The 19,880-nt window shown below is 43.4% G+C and overlaps 1 protein-coding gene across 1 annotated transcript; it reads right to left on the minus strand.

Annotated features, from left to right (window-relative positions):
- Positions 1-4,142: 4,142 nt before the first annotated feature.
- kcnj13 (potassium inwardly rectifying channel subfamily J member 13) lies at positions 4,143-9,590 on the minus strand. The gene is made up of 4 exons (XM_020503770.2): positions 9,235-9,590; positions 5,616-5,874; positions 5,017-5,353; positions 4,143-4,776 (listed from the first exon to the last, which is right to left on the minus strand). The coding sequence occupies exons 2-4, from the start codon at positions 5,814-5,816 to the stop codon at positions 4,202-4,204; spliced, it is 1,113 nt and encodes a 370-aa protein (XP_020359359.1). The 5' UTR covers positions 5,817-5,874; positions 9,235-9,590; the 3' UTR covers positions 4,143-4,201.
- Positions 9,591-19,880: the final 10,290 nt, after the last annotated feature.

A 19,880-nucleotide genomic window follows, 5' to 3' on the forward strand; every position in this document is an offset into this window, starting at 1 on the left:
TTGCTGCTCTGATAAGTTTCCAACAGCTGTTGCACAGTACCGGTGAGGAAAGACAGGGGGCAGCATGGTAGCGAGGCTGACTTGATATAGTAACATACACACCCAGCTGTAATACCCGCATCGCCACACAAGATTACATTTTGTAGCCAATTGTCATCCAAATTCAACATGTATAGAATATTATGTTATTTAGTAAAACATTGGGTATTGTGAGAGATTCTGTGAAATGAAGTATAGAGAAAGTATGAACAAGTATTGTTTCTTCATTTGAATTGTTCAGAAAATATTATTTTATTACATGTAATGTACACTGTACAAGCCATTGGAACATGTATTATGATACAATAAGATTTCATCTCTCTTTCTTTCCATAACATTATTTCCATTTACTCTTTAATCCTTGTTTATTGCTGTTGACTCAAATGCATGATGTGATAGTGATTTTTGTCTTTACATAAATTCAAAGGGAAAATATAAAGATGATCTATTTACATCTTTCTCCAAATGTTTAGCCTATCACTAAAGTGCTCAATCTAAAGCCATAGCATTTTACATATTGAACATGTGTAATCAATGTATAACATAGTATTACATTTCACCTTTGACTAATATTTGGCGTAAATAGACACACACTGATTTCAGTGAAGATTTCTCATAAACATTTAAGGCAGTAATCTAATCAATTTTGCAGTTAAATCAACTGATATCTTCTAACGCGTGATACCTCAGCTTAAAATGATTGAAGACATTGAGTTGTCACCTTTCAAAGTGGGATCATCTACATTACAGAGGCTGCGTTTACACAGACAGCCCAATTCTGATCATGTCAAATATTACCACGGAAATCTCTTTTGCCAATAATTGGACAGAATATCTGATTTGGGCTGCCTGTGTAAATGCAGCCAGAGTGTATTCCATAGCAGCGTAGTGTTATTGATTGTGGAATAGCATCCTTCATGGCAGTGAATGTAACTGTTGGTTCTAGAGTTCTCAGGTAGCTAGAACATGTTCTACAATCTAGTGTTCTTTATTCCACTAGACCAGATATGTCCAAACTGGGGTACTTGCAATGCCGTTTGGGTGTACACCAAATAAAGATGTGATTCCCAGTACATTTCTATTTTCCAACAGGGCTATACATTTGGGTGAGTTTTTTTCTCTCCTGAGTAGCCTCGTTTCACTGCCAAAAATAAAATTAAACCATCTAGTGTTCAGCGAAATAACAACACAATGTCAAATACAGGTAGCCTAGTCAAATAATTAACATCCAATCACATTAACCGTTACTCTCTCGCGAGAAACCTTCCCTCTTACGCAGACATTTAGAAATGAAACATGACCATTTGAAAAATAAGCCACAGGAGTTTTTTGAGCAAGAAGAAAGACGACTTTCGAGTAGTAAGATGTATAAAAGCATCAGATACCATTAATAAGAAGGGGCTAGAAGCACAGGCAAGCCCCATACTATTGTGGAGGAATTCATTCTTCCTGCTGCCGCGGTTATGGCTGGGACAATGCTGGGGAAAAGGCCAACAAAAACTATACAGACCATGCCTTCAAACAACACTGTTTCACGACGCATCGATGACATGGCAGGAGATGTTTTGAAACAATTACTGCTTCGCATACAAGCCAGTGAATTCTATGCGTTACAGCTGGATGAGTCAACAGATGTGTCGGGCCTGGCACAGCTCCTGGTATAACTCCGTTACGTTTATGAGGGGTCATGAGAGGATATTGAGAGGATGAGAGGATATTTTTAAAGTACTGGACAGCTTTGTGACATCAAATGGACTTTGGTGGTCAAGATGTGTTGGTATCTGTACTGATGGGGCAAAAGCCATGACAGAGAGACATAGTGGAGTGGTAACGCGCATGCAAGCAGTTACTACTGACGCCACTTGGGTACACAGCAGCATCCACCGAGAGGCTCTTGGGTACACAGCAGCATCCACCGAGAAGGCTCTTGGGTACACTGCAGCATCCACCGAGAGGCTCTTGGGTACACTGCAGCATCCACCGAGAGGCTCTTGGGTACACAGCAGCATCCACCGAGAGGCTTTTGGGTACACTGCAGCATCCACCGAGAGGCTTTTGGGTACACTGCAGCATCCACCGAGAGGCTCTTGGGTACACTGCAGCATCCACCGAGAGGCTCTCGGGTACACTGCAGCATCCACCGAGAGGCTCTTGGGTACAGTGCAGCATCCACCGAGAGGCTCTTGGGTACACTGCAGCATCCACCGAGAGGCTCTTGGGTACACTGCAGCATCCACCGAGAGGCTCTTGGGTACACTGCAGCATCCACCGAGAGGCTCTTGGGTACACTGCAGCATCCACCGAGAGGCTCTTGGGTACAGTGCAGCATCCACCGAGAGGCTCTTGGGTACACTGCAGCATCCACCGAGAGGCTCTTGGGTACACTGCAGCATCCACCGAGAGGCTCTTGGGTACACTGCAGCATCCACCGAGAGGCTTTTGGGTACACAGCAGCATCCACCGAGAGGCTCTTGGGTACACTGCAGCACCCACCGAGAGGCTTTTGCTGCCAAGTGAATGCCTGACAGCTTGAAAGACGTTTTAGACACTACAGTGAAAATGTTGTTAAAGCAAGGCCTCTGAACTCTCATGTATTTTCTGCATTATGCAATGATATGGGCAGCGACCATGTGACACTTTTACAACATACAGAAGTGTGCTGTTTATCAAGGAGCAAAGTATTGCCAAGTTTTTTTTAAATTGAGAGACGAGCTTAAAGTTTTCTTTACTGACCAGAATTTTCACTTCTCTGACCGCTTGCATGATGACGAGTTTCTCACACGACTGGCCTATCTGGGTGATGTTGTTTCTCACCTGAATGATCTGAATCTAGGATTACAGGGACTCTCAGCAACTATATTCAATGTGCGGGACAAAATTAAGAAGCTTTCTGTCTGCATTAACAAGGACAACACACAGGTCTTTCCATCATTGCATGATTTTTTGTGTGCAAATTAACTCAAGCTTACAGACAATGTCAAAAGTGATATAGCGAAGCACCTGAATGAGCTGGATGTGCAATTACGCAGGTACTTTCCCGAAACGGACGACACAAACAACTGGATTCGTTATCCCTCCAGTCCACTTAGAGTTTTCTGAACAAGAGAGCCTCATCGAAATTGGAACAAGCCGTTCTGTGAAAATGTAATTTAATCAGAAGCCACTGCCAGATTTCTGGATAGGGCTGCGCTCAGAGTTTCTTGCTTTGGCAAATCGCGTACCTACGTATGTGAGACTGGATTCTCAGCCCTCACTAGCATGAAAACTAAATACAGGCACAGACTGTGTGCGGGAAATTATTTAAGACTGAGACTCTCTCCAATACAACCCAACATTGCAGAGTTATGTCCATCCTTTCAAGCACACCCTTCTCATTAACCTGTGGTGAGTTATTCACAATTTTTTATTCACAAATAAGGTTTTATATGTAAGCAAAAACTAAATGATTGATTATCATTATATTATTATTTGTGCCCTGGTCCTATAAGAGCTCTTTGTCACTTCCCACGAGCAGGGTTGTGACAAAAACATACTCATTCTTATGTTTAATACATGTATCGTATTTGGTAGGCTTACAATTATGGCAAAAAACAACATTTGAGAGTGCGCTGACCTTGGTGCTAGAGGTACGCAGCTGGAGGTTGAATGTTTGAAGAGGTACGGGACTATAAAAAGTAGGTAGCTGATACCAGGTAGCAGAGCCATAGAAACCTGTCCCTCCCATAATGTCCCTAACTCTCCCTTTCTGCCCCTATCTTTATCCCTATGTTGCTACCCTCCCTCCCTCCCTCACACACACACACACACACACACACACACACACACACACACACACACACACACACACACACACACACACACACACACACACACACACACACACACACACACACACACACACACACACATTGTAAACCCTGGAACCCATCCATCCCAAGTTGTCTCTGTCCCTTACTCCTCTCAGCTATTACCCTCTTCCCCTTCTTTCCCTTCTCCCATGCTTCCTTCTCCCCCTCCTCCCATGCTTCCTTCTCCCCCTCCTCCCATGCATCCTTCTCCCCCTCCTCCCATGCTTTCTTCTCCCCCTCCTCCCCCTCCTCCCACGCTTCTTTCTCCCTCTTCTCCTGCCCCTCTTTCCCTTCCACCCTCCTCCTTTCCCCCCTTACTCCATCCTGTCACTCCCGTCCCCGTTGATCTGGACCACACACTCCTTGTCCAGCGGCTCCTTGCAGTGGGCCATGCCAAAGTGCTGACTGCTCACCTGGTACCTGCCATGCTTGTCCAGCCCCATGGCGGGCACGAAGCGGCGCTCAAACTGGATCTCCTGGCGCAGATAGGACGTTCTTTTCTGGCAGGCGTCGCCCGTGCCCTCCTGTGAGGCGGAGAGAAACACCACTAGCTCAAAGTGGCTGGTGCTGCCCTCACGCAGGGCTGGGTAAAGGGGGCTGTGGCGGTCCAGGATGTGGTAGAAGGTGAGGGGGAAGATGAAGAATGGGCAGGGGCGGGGGCCCAGCCGGTCCAGCTGGAAGTCCAGGTTGGTCTGGTGCAGGATCTGGTCGTCTCTCTCTTCGTACAGGACGGCACTGACCTCCACGTCCACCAGGGGGCGGCGCAGAAGGTTGGTGGCCCGGAACATGAGGCAGGGCTGGCCCTGGTGCTGACCTACCACCGCCTGGGGGCTGAACTGGATGGCCCCCGCACGCTTCTGGGGACGTGCGATCTTAGCCACAAACGCACCTGAAGGGCGGGGATGGGTAAGAGAGTGAGTAAAGATTTACATATCAGTCGTTTTCTTTAGAATTAGGTATGTTTTATTTTTTTTAATTCTCAAGAGACCCATTGAAACAAAGACCAAATATAAACAAGAAAGTAAAATGACGAAGATGAAGACCAAACAGCTGTTCCCTCAGCATTGAAAGGTACAACAACAAACTGAGAAAGTGAGAAAGAGAAGGGATCCTCTCCATTAGAAAGTACCTGTGATGAAAGCTTCCAGCATGAGCCCCAGCAGCATCTGAACCGCCAGCAGGGCTATAGCGCTGGGACAGTCCCCACTGGGGAACATGGTGCCGTACCCTATGGTCAGCTGGGTCTCCAGGGAGAAAGAGAAGGCTGCGGTGAAGCTGGTGATGTGTTTGACACACACTACGTGACCCTCTGGAGGAGCGTCGTGGTCCTCCACCGCCAAGTCTCCATTGAAGTGGGCCAGTAGGTACCAAAGGCAGGCGAACAGCAGCCAGTGGGCCACGAAGGAGGTGCAGAAAGCCAAGAGGACCCAGCGCCAGCGCAGGCACACCACTGCCCCCCACAGGTCCTGCAGGGACGAGCCAGGGTATATTTACCCATTCAATTATTGCTGGTTTCCCAGACAGAGATAAAGCCTGATCCTGGTCTAATAATCAAGTTCATTGGATATTCTCAATTGAGAGTTTAAATCCAGGACTAGTCTTAATATATGTCTGCGAATCAGGCACATAGAGTGTCTGTGTGTAACTTTTGATTTTAAGTTTACTTTTCCATTTAGTCAGCAGCACCTCTTCAACTATTTAGGGTGTGCGTCAACTCATTTATTTTACCTGTAGAGCTAGCAGCCAGGCAGAGGCAGAGGCCCAGGAGGGCCACAGGCCAGGAGAGGGAGGGGAGGAGCGCAGGGCACAGTGACCGTCCTTGGTCACCAGACGCTGGCAAGACAGGTAGGATGGGGATGATGTGGACAACAGGAGAGGGGAGGAGGAGACCTTGTTCCCATCCAGGTCGTTGGTCATTTTGGTTGTCATGGTTACAGGGAGGTGAGGGGTCGAGGGCAGGCAAGTGGGCAGATCAGGATGAAGGTATCTGGAAACAAGCATAATTATGCCAAGAATCATAGAAGACCATTTATAACAACTTTATAAACATGGACAACTTTGACTTTACAATTCCACTTTGACACTGTTATGCAGTTAGTTATGTACATAGGGGGACAGACAGAGAGAGACAGAAACTTCCAGAAACGTCTAGAATGTTGTTGCAGGTGATTAGAGAAGTACTCAGTGGGGTATCTGTCAGTGGAACACAGCGACATGCAGAGCAGGAATGTGGTGAGTTTAATCTTGGAGGAACAGACTCAGTAACAATCACTACAGTACCAGACTGGGACTTCACTCTCCCTTCTGTTCTCTAGTCTTGTTCAGCAACATGTTAGTATGCTTTATGGATGATCACTTGGACAAATAATATACACCCTCCTCATGTACTGACTGTAGACAATATGATGGCTATATGATTTTTCTGTCAGAACTCGAACAAGGTTCACCAAGAATAGAGTATGATGATGTTTGAGGTTTATATGAGATTAAATATGCTTTTTATGAAGTCTCTTGATTGCATTGTGTATATATAGCTAGCTGTAAGAGATGAGCTGAGAAAACATTGCACATATATTTTACAAAAGTAAATGGATTTAAATGGATTGAAGAAATTGTTCTGTGTGTAACTTTAGCCTGTAAACTGTGAACCCTGCACTGTCTGTAAGTATAGATGGAATATACAGCTAACAAAGCTGTTCGTTTGATACAAAAACACTTAAATAATGTAAATGTCGAAAGCTGTACAATATCTGTACAGTTCACACAGTAAAATTGTGTTATCGTTTTTCTGTTTTTCTGGGTAAGGGATAAATTACACTTGGTAGTAAAAACTAGCCCTGAGCCTTGACTACACATCAGGACAGTAACAAAATATTCAATTGTTGCTAAATGTCGTGGGAGCCTCGCTGGAGTAAGGGATTTTATTCATCAACATTATAATTGTGCAGTGGTGTAAAGTACTTAAGTAAAAATACTTTAAAGTGCTACTTAAGTAGTTTTTGGGGGTATCTGTACTTTACAATTTATATTTTTGACTACTTTTACTTTTACTTCACTACATTCCTGAAGAAAATATTACACTTTATACTTCATACATTTTCAATGACAACCAAAAGTACTTGTTACATTTTCAATGACAACCAAAAGTACTTGTTACATTTTCAATGACAACCAAAAGTACTTGTTACATTTTCAATGACAACCAAAAGTACTTGTTACATTTTCAATGACAACCAAAAGTACTTGTTACATTTTCAATGACAACCAAAAGTACTTGTTACATTTTGAATGCTTAACGGGACAGGAAAATGGTCAGTTTCAAGCACTTCTCAAGAGAACACGTGGTCATCCCTACTGCCTCTGGCCTGGCGGACTCACTAAACACAAATGCATCTTTTGTAAATAATGTCTGAGTGCTGAGTGTGTCCCTGGCTGTCCATACATTTTAAAGACAAGAAAATGGTGCAGTCTGCTTTGCTTAATATAAGGAATTTTAAGTGATTTATACTTTTACTTTTACTTTGATACACTTAAGTATATTTTAGCAACTACATTTACTTTTGATACTCAAGTATATTTAAAACCAAATACTTTTAAACTTTTACTCAAGTAGAATTTTACTGGATGACTTTCACTTTTACTTGAGTAAGTTTCTATTAAGGTATATATACTTTTAGTCAAGTATGACAATTGTGTACTTTTCAACCTCTGTAATTGTGTGTCATAATGGGGAATATTGAGGCACTTATGTTGGCTAATTCAATGACAGATTCTTTACAGTCAGAACTAGTCACTGGCACAGGCTACAAGTCAGGCTGCGGAGGCTAGCTGCTAGCTACCACTTCTTCTCTCTAGGGCAAGCATGGGCCAATTATTATAGAAATTCTATAGGGTAGTTGTAAGCATGGCTATGTGTTAGCGCAGTAAGAAGGGCTTCATTTTCCTGAGGTGGCGGGATGCCAGCTTGAGAGAGGCCATCAGAGAGGCCGTCACATGAGGGGCATACGGCGTGCAGAGGAGGCAAACACACACACACACACACACAATCACATAGACACACAATGACATAGACATACAATCACATAGACACACAATGACATAGACATACAATCACATAGATACACAATCACACACAAGCAGAGGTTACAAATCTCCCATATCCCCCCATGTCTTTTGGGCCTGGCCCTTTTCTCCTCAGCGTGTGTGTGGGTTAGCGGCGGCTATCAGATGATGTTACCAAACAGCACTCTGTCTGTGTGCTCTCAGTGTGGATTGATGAGGGGGCTCAGTGGCTGCTGAGATAGTTTGGGGCTGTTGGTTGGAAATATTGTAGCTGGGCTACACAGCTCCCTAGGCTATAGCTTAGTTTAGCCAACGATGATACTGCAAAATGGGCTGCAGGAGAGTTTTTCCATTTTCCCACAGATAAGCTAATTGTAGATAACATATTACTAGCATGTTATTGAGTGTTTGTCTTAGGTGTCAAAGTTTAAGGGGTATCGCTATATGTAAGGAGAGGCTGTTTTACTTGTCCTCCAATTTCACCCTCCACTAGCCTCCACTGGTATTGATTACCACATCTGACGAGTGTTGTTTAATAGCATATGGATAGAAACTCCACTCCCCACTCTATTGTCCAGCATTATCCCCATCCCCTTAAAGATCCATTTAGAACAACAGGAGAACCTGTTAACCACCCAGAGCTAAACAGTTATAGACACTCAGTTATCTTATAGATCAATCCCGTAAATGCTTTCTCTGTGGTTATAAAACAGAGTTGGACAGGTTGTGCAAGTTGACCTGCCATTGTCCTACTTAGGCCTATATCTAACATGTGTTAAAAATTAAAAGAAACACCCATTTTGTTACTTCTAGCTGGAAACAGTTGACCTGTTATTTGACTTCTTCAGTCTAGGGTCTCTAAGGGTACAAGCTGTGTTTATGTATTCATTTGCATGTACATTATTGACAGTAGACACAGTCTTGGTTAAGTTTAGCTGAAATCGGTGATTCCGCAGGTCAAGTTCTTGCACAATGTTCAAGAACATTGCACAAAATCAATCTTACAATTTAAACATTTTTTACAGTTTCTTTCTGTAGTGATGCACCACAGTCTCACTTCTCTCTCTCTCTCTCTCTCTCTCTCTCTCTCTCTCTGTGTCTCCTCTCTGACTCTCTGTCTCTGTCTCTGTCTCTCTCTGTCTCTCTCTCTCTCTCTCTCTCTCTCTCTCTCTCTCTCTCTCTCTCTCTCTCTCTCTCTCTCTCACACACAGTCTCGTATCACCCTCTCTCTCCCTTTCAGTGGCTGGGATCGCCTTACTTCCTGTCCGTCCTTAAGGTTACTCACTGTAGTGTAGCACCAGGGCCAGCGATCACCCCTCTGATGGTGCCCTTTTCACCCGAGCGCTGATCCGAGGGCGGGCAGGAGGCGAGGCCAGGGGCGGGAAAACCACCAAATCCGTGGGATGAGAAGATGGGGGGTAAATCCCGAGGTATTCCCGAGGTAAAGGGAGGAAAAGATAGTGTCACCCCAGGAACTCTTCGGCTTGGGAGCCGGACTGAGCCCAACGCTCTGCTCTTCCGATCTGCAGCTCCGGCTCTCTGCCGAGGATGATTCGATTGGTCACATTACTCTGCATGTGGCCAATTAGTGTTCCCGGAAGGCCAGAGAGGGAGGAGAAAAACCCAAAGAACAACACCTTGTCACTGTTCATTGACAGAGCCAGTTGTAGCTCCTCTGAGTCCTGTGGTTGGTAGGAGTAAATGAGTATAGGAATGATGATGAGAGTGAGGCTCTGGAGGGGGAGTGTGACAACAGGGTGTCTTTGCATGTGTGTGTGTGTGAGAGAGAGAGAGAGAGAGAGAGAGAGGGAGAGAGAGAGAGAGAGAGAGAGAGGGAGAGAGAGAGAGAGAGAGAGAGAGGGAGAGAGAGAGAGAGAGAGAGAGAGAGAGAGAGAGAGAGAGAGAGAGAGGGGGATATAGAGTCTGTTGTTACTGTCCATCTGTCTTTCTACCCAGACACAAGGGTTTTGTGTTTATCAGACCTTTTGCACTTAGACAGGTGAATAGCTTTCGCCTGTGCAGTCATGTCTATTTGGTGCTTACTTAATGATGCATTATAAAAGTATTTGAACAGGGACATGGAAGACATGCCATGTTGCAAGTGTTGACTAATAAGACATCCAATTTATCCAACCATAATGTAACCTTTAACCTTAACCTAACCCCTAACCTTACCTCAGATAGTAAGGAATTTGTTTAATCACCACATTGCCCTTTCCTTGAGAGTCATCATGATATAGTGTTGCTATTGCATGTGATTTCAAATGTGGCAGCCCCTTTTTAACCCTACTTCACAGTGCTTATTTGTTACTGATTAGGCTGTAGTAAGCCATATTACAGGAGTTCAAAGGTCACAGCAGGCTGGGTCTATGGGTGTGGTGCTCCCTAACTTCTTTGCTTGTACCCTATCAACTGCCCAGGAGAGCTCTGAAATGTTGCAAAAGTTCAAAGTTCGAAGAAAGATGCCTGGGTAAGAGGAGTTGGAAGAGAGAGGGAGGAGAAGAGGGAGAGAGGGATTGATTGTTCCATTGCAAAATCAACCTTCACATTACTATCTACAGCACTCACACTTTCATTAAGTCTTTCTGTTGCTAAGGTTTGAAATGTTGCAAAAGTTCAAAGTTCAAAGAAAGATGACTTGGTAAGAGGAGTTGGAAGAGAGAGGGAGGAGAAGGAGAAAAGAAGGATTTATTCCCAGCTAACAATTCTATTGAGAGATATAAAAAAATATGTAATTTGACCTGTAATTTTCCTCTAATGTTTGAGTGTCCAGTTTTTCGTTAGTGAAGGGAACATGCTATCTCAATCTGGTCTCAGAGCATTTCGTATTATTCTGTACTCGAATCCTAGACACTCCATTTAATATGATATATTAAGTTTTGCATGGTATGTATTAATTTGTGGTTGTCCATCATCCATTTCGTATGATATGTTACAAATTGCAATTCTTATGGTATGTTACGAATTGAAATGTGTACAATATGTTATGGATTAGCAAAACGTACAACATGGTAGTAAGTTGGTGGTCTGTTGATATCCCTCTAGTGGTGTGGGGGCTGTGCTTTGGCAAAGTGGGTGGGGTTATATCCTGCCTGGTTGGCCCTATCCGGGGATTTCGTCAGATGGGGTCACAGTGTCCCCCGACCCCCCTTATTTCATCCTTCAGTATCTATTCTGCAATAAGCTATGTGCCGGGGGGCTAGGGTCAGTATGTCCTACCTGGTGTAATTCTCCTGTCCTATCTGGTGTAATTCTCCTGTCCTATCTGGTGTCATTTTCCTGTCCTAACTGGTGTAATCCTCCTGTCCTATCTGGTGTAATTCTCCTGTCCTATCTGGTGTAAATCTCCTGTCCTATCTGGTGTAAATCTCTTGTCCTATCTGGTGTCCTGTGTGAACTTAAGTATGCTCCCTCTAACTCTCACCTCTCTCTCTTTCAACCTCTGAATGCTTTGCTATGAAAAGCCAACTGACATTTACTCCTGGAAATGACCTGTTGCACCTTCTACAACCACAGTGATTATTATTTGACCCTGCTGGTCATCTATGAACATTTGAACATCTTGAAGAACGATCTGGCCTTAATGGCCATGTTCTGTTATAATCTCCACCCGGCATGGCCAGAAAAGGACTGGCCACCCCCCAGAGCCTGCTTCCTTTCTAGGTTTCTTCCTAGGTTCCAGCCTTTCTAAGGAGTTTTTCCACCGTGCTTCTACATCTGCATTGGTTACTGTTAAGGGTTTTAGGCTGGGTTTCTGTATATCACGTTGTGACATCTGCTGATGTAAAAAGGGTTTTATTAATACATTTGATTGATTGGTTGATTGATTGATACATCTACTCAAGTGCCTAGGGAGGAGGGGTTAGGGTATATTCTGGACAGGGATCAACTATGCTGTCACGCCCTGACCTTAGAGAGCCTTTTTATGTCTCTATTTGGTTTGGTCAGGGTGTGATTTGGGTGGGCATTCTATGTTCTGTTTTCTATGTTTTTGTATTTCTGTTTTGGCCGGGTATGGTTCTCAATCAGGGACAGCTGTCTATCGTTTTCTCTGATTGGGATTCATACTTAGGCAGCCTTTTTTCCCTTAGGTCATTGTAGGAAGTTGTCTTTGTTATGGGCACTATAGCCCTTGTAAGTTTCACGGTCGTTTTTGTTATTTCTTGTTTTGTTGGCGACATTTTACTAAATAAAAGAAAATGTACGCTCACCACGCTGAACCTTGGTCTTCCTTGAACGACGGCCGTGACATATAGCTGGCCTAATAAGCACATGTCCTAGATATATCCTTTATTGGAACAGTGGTAAGGGCATTCGTCATTGCTACTGGTGGCCTGTATTCGAGACCAGCTACGGAAATCACCCTAGTCTCACATTCTTAGCAATATATGATAGTCCTTTAAAACACACCTATCTGATCGATTTAAAATGAGTCTCTCATTGAAAGATGGGAATCTGTAGGATTTCCCCTTGAGTATGAATTATGACCACATTTCCACTACCTCAAAAATTATTTGTATTTATTAGTTCTATATTGGTGTGCATCACAAAGAGAACTGTCATATTTTTAAAATCTACACCACATATACAAGTTAGAACAAACATGTGTCATTGACAAACTAGAATTAGATCAGATAAGTGTGTTGTAACCTTTTCCAAATAATGACATTAACATATATTGCTGAGAATGTGAGCAGAGTGTGCCTGCCCTACTGGGACTCGAACCCAGGCCGCCAGCACCAATATCAAACACCCTAACTATGGTCCCAGTAAGGGAAATCTCCATGGCATGTGCTTATTGGGCCAGTATAGTTAGGCTCTGTCCAGAATAAACCCTAAACCCTCCTCCCTAGGCACTTATGTAGATGAGACAACTGGATAGCTGTAAGCAATAGGGTGAATGCACTTTGAAGTAAATCTCAGCTCTGTTAAAAGTACACTAAACATTTTTGTTATTGATCATAGTGATTCAGGACTATCATTAAAACAAATAAAATCAAAATGTATTTGTCACGTGCTTCGTAAACAGGTGTAGACTAACAGTAAAATGCTTACTTACTTACTTACTTACTTTTCCAACAATGCAGAGATAAGGACAAAAAATTTAATAAAAAATAGAAATAGCGACACGAAGAATGAATACTTTTATTTTATTTTTTTAACCCTTACTTAACTACATAAACAGTGAATAATGAATAACAATAACGAGTAAAAATAACATGGCTATATAAAGGGAGTACCAGTACCGAGTCAATGTGCAGGTGTACTAGCTATGTACATATAGGTAGGGGTAAAGTGACAAGGCACCAGGATAGATGGTAATAGACAGTAGCAGAAGCGTATGTGGCGTGTGTGGTGTCAGAGTGCATTTGTGCACATGTTATGTGTGTGCGGACATATGTAGTGTGTGTGTGTGTGTGTGTGTGTGTGTGTGTGTGTGTGTGTGTCAAATCAAAATCAAATCAAATTTTATTTGTCACATACACATGGTTAGCAGATGTTAATGCGAGTGTAGCGAAATGCTTGTGCTTCTAGTTCCGACAATGCAGTAATAACCAACAAGTAATCTAACTAACAATTCCAAAAAAACGACTGTCTTATACACAGTGTAAGGGGATAAAGAATATGTACATAAGGATATATGAATGAGTGATGGTACAGAGCAGCATAGGCAAGATACAGTAGATGATATCGAGTACAGTATAACATATGAGATGAGTATGTAAACAAAGTGGCATAGTTAAAGTGGCTAGTGATACATGTATTACATAAAGATGCAGTCGATGATATAGAGTACAGTATATACATATACATATTAGATAAATAATGTAGGGTAAGTAACATTATATAATAATGTGTGTGTGTGTGTGTGTGTGTGTGTGTGTGTGTGTGTGTGTGTGTGTGTGTGTGTGTGTGTGTGTGTGTGTGTGTGTGTGTGTGTGTGTGTGTGTGTGTGTGTGTGTGCGTGTGTGTATGTGTGTTGGAGTGTCAGTGTTAGTGTGTGTGGGTAGTGTCCATGGTGTGTGCATTGTCAAAAAATGGGTCAATGCAGATAGTCAGCGTAGTCATTTGATTAGCTATTCAGCAGTGTTCAACCCTCTGTAGTGCCTTGCGGTCGGATGCCTTGCAGTTGCCGTATCAAGCGGTAATGCAGTCGCTCAAGATGCTCTCAATGGTGCATCTGTAGAACTTTGAGGATCTGAGGGCCGATGCCGAATATTTTCAACCTCTTGAGGGGGAAGAGGTGCTGTCGTGCTCTCTTCACAACTGTGTGGGTGTGTGTATCCACACCACTTGATACGGAAACTGGAAGGCATCCGACCGCAAGGAGCTACAGAGGGTGATGAGTACAGCCCAGTACATCACTGGGGCCAAGCTCCCTGCCATCCAAGACCTCTATACCAGGCGGTGTCACAAGAAGGCCCAGACACCCAAGTCCTGGATTGTTCTTTTTGCTACCGCACGGCAAGCGGTACAAGTGCACCAAGTCATGCTAATTCCTTAATGATGTGGACATAGAGGAACACCGCTCCACTACAGACCCACTGTGAGTGCTCGCCCCACCGTTTCCTGTAGTCCACAATCAGCTCCTTTTTCTTGCTGACATTAAGGGAGAGGTTGTTTTCCTGGCACCACCCTGCCAGGTCTCTGATCTCCTCCCTATAGGCTGCTTCATCGTCAGTCCTACCACCATTGTTTTGTCAGCAAACTTGATAATGGTGTAGGAGTTGTGCAAAGCCACGCAGTCATGGGTGAACAGGGAGTACAGGAGGCGACTAAGCACACACCCACGAGGGGCCCCCGTGTTAATGGTCAGCATGGCAGATGTGTTGTTGCCTATCCACACCACCTGTGGGCAAGCCATCAGGAAGTCCAGGATCCAGTTGCAGAGGGAGGTTTTCAGGATAGTGTGGAGTACAATAGAGATTGTGTCACCTGTGAATCTGTTGGGCGGTATGTGAATTGCAGTGGGTCCAGGGTGTCTGGGATGATGGTGTTGATGTGAGCCATGACCAGCCTATCAAAGCATTTCATGGCTATAGATGTGCTATAGGGTGATAGTCATTGAGGCAGGTTACCTTGGTGTTCTTGGGCACGCAGACTATGGTGGTCTGCTTGAAACAAGTTGTTATTACAGACCAGGTCAGGAATAGGTTGAAAATGTAATTGAAGACACCAGCTGGCCAGCGCATGCTCTGGGTACGCATCCTTGTATTCCGTCTGACTCTGCAGCCTTGCGAGTGTTAACCTGTTTAAAAGGCCTTACTTACATTGGCTACGGAGAGCGAAATCACATAGTCATCCGGAGCAGCTGGTGCTCTCATGTATGGTTCAGTGTTGCTTGCCTCGAAGTGAGCATTGAAGGCATTTAGCTCATCTGGTAAACTCGCCTCACTGGGCAGCTTGCGGCTCTAGCCTTCAGCTCAGCCTGTAATCTATGGCTTCTGGTTGGGGTATGTATGTGTGGTCACTGTAGGCACGATATTGTCAATGCTCTTATTAACAAAGCTGGAGTCTGATGTGGTAAACTCCTCAATGTTATCAGATGAATCCCGGAACATATTCCAGTCTGTGCTAGCGAAACAGTCCTGTAGTTTAGCACCTGCTTCATCGGACTACTTCAGTATTGAGCGCGTCACCTGTACCTCCTATTGGAGTGTTTGCTTGTAAGCAGGAGGATAGAGTTATGATCTGATTTGCCAAAGGGAGGGAGAGGGAGGGCCTTTTGTTCCCTCTAGTTGCACAGGTGAGATGCTGGTCAAATTGAGGTAAAACAGATTTCAGTTTCCCTACATTAAAATCACCGGGCACGAGAAATGCTGTTGAGAGTCAGAATCAGTTAGTGGTTGGAAATAAACATATATGAAAAATATCGATGAAAATTCTCTTGGTAAATAATATGGGCTGCAGCTTGTCATGAGGTATTCTAACTCAGGTGAGCAAAAACTTGAGACTTCCTTAACATTAGAGATTGTGCACCAACTGTTGTTAGCAAAGAGACACACCCCTCCTCCCTTCGTCTTACCAGTCTGCTGTCTGGGCTTTACGATTCATAGAAACACCTGTGAGATATATATCCATGCCCTTGTTCAGCCACGACTCTGAGTAACATAGGATTTGACCATTTTCAGGTCCAGTTGAAAAGATAGTCTCAAACGAAACGCTTCAGGTTTGTTCTCCAGTGACTGCATGTTCACCAACAGTACAGAGGGCAATGGCAGTTTATTTGCTCGCCAGCGTAGTCTCGTAAGGATAGCACCTCCTCTGCCTCTCTTTCACTTTGTCTTTTGATTCCTGCGGATTAGGGCCTTGTAAACATTTTCATCCAAATCGAGGCTAGTGATCGCTTTTCTGATGTCCAGAAGCTGTTTGGGGTCATAGGAAATGATAGCGGATACATTATGTACAAAACAAGTTAAAATTTGCGTAAAAAACAGACACAAAATAGCAGTATTGATCCGGATCCTGTAAGATGGCTGCTATCCGCTGCACAAAATAACATACCCCACCAACATTAGAAAACTATACAGAAAGCCCTTAAATCGCTGAAATTAGTCAATCAAATCAATGATGAGAATATTCAGATTAACCAACACCTGACATGGACATGGTAGTGTAGCAGGGAGATCAGAGTATCATGTAGCAAGAAGTTAGTTCAAATCCCAGAAGACATGTTGAATAATAATTACTGTATAAATGAACATGCACAATGTAATCATCTATGTCAAATATTTAAATTGAAAACAGTTTATATTAAAAGTGTGTCTGAGTATCCCTAACCTTGTCAACAGAAGAAGAGCTAGGAATGGATCAATGGTTCACAAATCAGAGCAACCATATTCTGTGTAAGTTTGGTGGGACGTTGATGGTATATTCTCCTAGCCCTCAGAAAACTGGACACATGAATGTTCCTGCAACGTTCCCATGAAACATGTGTAGAACATTAAGACATTAATACATTATGTTCTGCAAACATGGCAACCATGTACTGTGTATGTTTGGTCCGAATTTGATAGAAAATCCTCCTAACCCACAGAAAACTGGGAACGCTGTTGTTAACTGGGTTGTTCCATTGCAAAAATCTATCTTCACATTACTACTGTATCTACAGCACTCACTCTTTCATAAGGTCTTTCTTGGCAGCTTTGAAAACTGCAAACGGAGTCGTGTAATAATGTGTGTTTTGGCTTGTTTCAGATCTCTTTAGAAGTAGACGTCTTTAGGAAGAATGTCATGTAGGTATTATGTTATACCTGCTGTTGTCTCTGACTGACACTCTAACCCTCATTCAACACCATTAGTCTGAAGACAGAGGTAAGGTAAAGAGACAGAGAGAGTTTAGAGAGAAGGAGAGAAGGGCACAATTAGGTCATTCACCTGCAGCTGGGCAAAATGTTGCCCCCTCCACCTCCCCCTTTCTCCCTCCAACCTTTTCTCTTCTTCTCCTCTGTAGCAAAGTCTCTCTGTGTTTCTTTCTTTTCCCCATTTTCTCTCACTCCCTATTTCCCTCCCTTTCTCTCTCTGGTCTGGTTGGGCTGTGTTCAACTATGCTTGTACAACTCCTTTCCTCCACAGTCCCAATCTACAGCACAACAGCGCTTCCCATTGGATTAGCTCTGATATGAGAAGCTGCTTTTTAGTTGTAAACCACTAGAGAGCAGTATACCCTTTTCCTTTACCGTGGCTTTGTCAGTGGTTTGTAGTGGTTTGGAATAGTGGTTTTGGCGTTATGGTGTGACAGAGCTGCTGCATAAAAAGTGTGTTTCAGTGAAAATACTCACTGCTAAGACAGTAACATGTTGTTCACACATACATAAATCACTCCCTCTCTCTTTCTCTCCCTCTTGCCTTCTCAGTTTTTCTCCTGGTTGGTGTTAGCAGACAGGGTGAATTAAATTCCTCATCCTGGCTCTAAAAAACATACTGCTACTGTAGGACCATAAAACACCCTATAGCTGTAGGCGACTCCCAGCTAACAAGAACCGCTCCCACAACTTTAGGGATGAGTCTCATTGGGTCTCATTACCTAACCTTTTCATAGGAATGTTCCAATGATGGGTTGGGACTGTTTCCAAGAGACCATTCTCTTAATGTCAAACACAACTTATCCAGAACGTGGTGACCATGTTGCCAGAATATTGAATATTAATATTCTAGACACGTTTCATTGGAACGTTGCAAGAACATTCCTGTGTCCAATGACATTTAAAACATAAGACGTTCTATCATGGTCCACTGGAGGTTTTTCTTAAGTTCCCGTCTTTTTCTGGAGACATTTTAAGTACGTCGCCTAATGGCTCTTAAGAAACGATCAGTGGTTCTCTACACATCACCCCTTCTCATCACCCCTTCTCATCACCCCTTCTCATCACCCCTTCTCATCACCCCTTCTCATCACCCCTTCTCATCACCCCTTCTCATCACCCCTTCTCATCACCCCTGAACCACTGATCCACTCAAAGCTTTTTGTCTGCAAGGTTAGGGACACCGATACACAATTTAACATCCATGACATTTTTTTACACACTCATGATTTGATTGTGCATATTTATTTATACAGTAATTATCATTCAACATGTCCTCTCCTGGGATTTTAATTCAGACTATTGGTTCTTGGCATTACAAAGTTCCTGCTATACCACCATGTCTGTGTCAATGATCAATTAATCCCACTGTTCTCACATCATTGATTTGATTTACTTATTTAAAAAATGTTTGGGTTTTCTGCAGAGTTGTTTTATCTTCGTGTTTTAATGTTACTCCTTAATCACAGTCCCCAAGTCCAGAACAGACTCTGGAAAACACGTAGTACTACATAGAGCCATGACTACATGGAACTCTGTTTCACATCAAGTAGCTCAAGCAAGCAGTAAAATCTGATTTAAACAACAGATTAAACTACACCTCATGGTTTAACATTGACAAGACACAGGTTTTTGCTAACATACATAGAATGTTCCCTTAACTAACAGAAAATTGGACACTCAAACATCATGGGAACATTACAGGTTACATAACAAAAACCATATCCTTCGAATTGTTAGCTGGGCCACCGTTTTCACACAGAGAAAAAGGCACAGTAATATATCAATCTAACTTACTATTTCAACAAATCTCTGATTTCACGAGTTGCTGTGAAATGTCAATGTTTAATGTGCAGTAGTGGTTGTCGGAGCCAACACTTTTGGAAAAGGATAGTCATAGGATATTTACCTTAATCCTAACTCAATTGATTTGAACAAAGTATATTTAAAAAATCCCTCCCCCTCCCCCTTCCCAGGATGTATGTTGCTCCTGTTATCCATTTCAGCCTTAGAGATGGGTACGATATTCTCATGTATCGTACTGTCCTGTGTCAGACAGGTCCCACACACAGAAAGAAATCCCTGAAAATCGAATGAAATCAAAATGTACATCAAAACGGAGGGAGACAAGAGGGCGGAAAATATCAAAAAGAGATAGAGGGAAGAAAGGGAGAAGAAAACTGCCAGACAGTTAGACAGGCTGACAGCTTCCTCCTGCTTTAACAGCCATGCATAGGCCCCAGGGAAAAACCTTGTGATCATCCTCTGCTCTTGTCTGACAAGGTTATGAGAACAGTGATGTACTCAGGGGGGCTCAAAGTAGGCTACTTATTTCCCGTAATAATGGGGATATGGGGCACCTGGTAAGAACTAAGCCCTGTCTGCAGCAGGTAAAGACTTGAAGACACTGCGGGCACATCCATGGTCCACGTCCACACGGACTGCTTCACAAATAAGAGGGCCCTGTCCAGGACCATCCCAACGGGAATAGTCGTCAAGAGTAGAAATAGAATTCAAAACCAGGACACAAAGAAAATCAAATCATTGAGGAACATTGGGGTGGATGGGGGCGGAGGGTGGATGGGGAAGGAGGGTGGATGGGAGGGATTTGTACACATGGTGGAAA

Source organism: Oncorhynchus kisutch, linkage group LG15 (assembly GCF_002021735.2).
Source record: "Oncorhynchus kisutch isolate 150728-3 linkage group LG15, Okis_V2, whole genome shotgun sequence".
NCBI classification, from domain to species: Eukaryota; Metazoa; Chordata; class Actinopteri; order Salmoniformes; family Salmonidae; genus Oncorhynchus; species Oncorhynchus kisutch.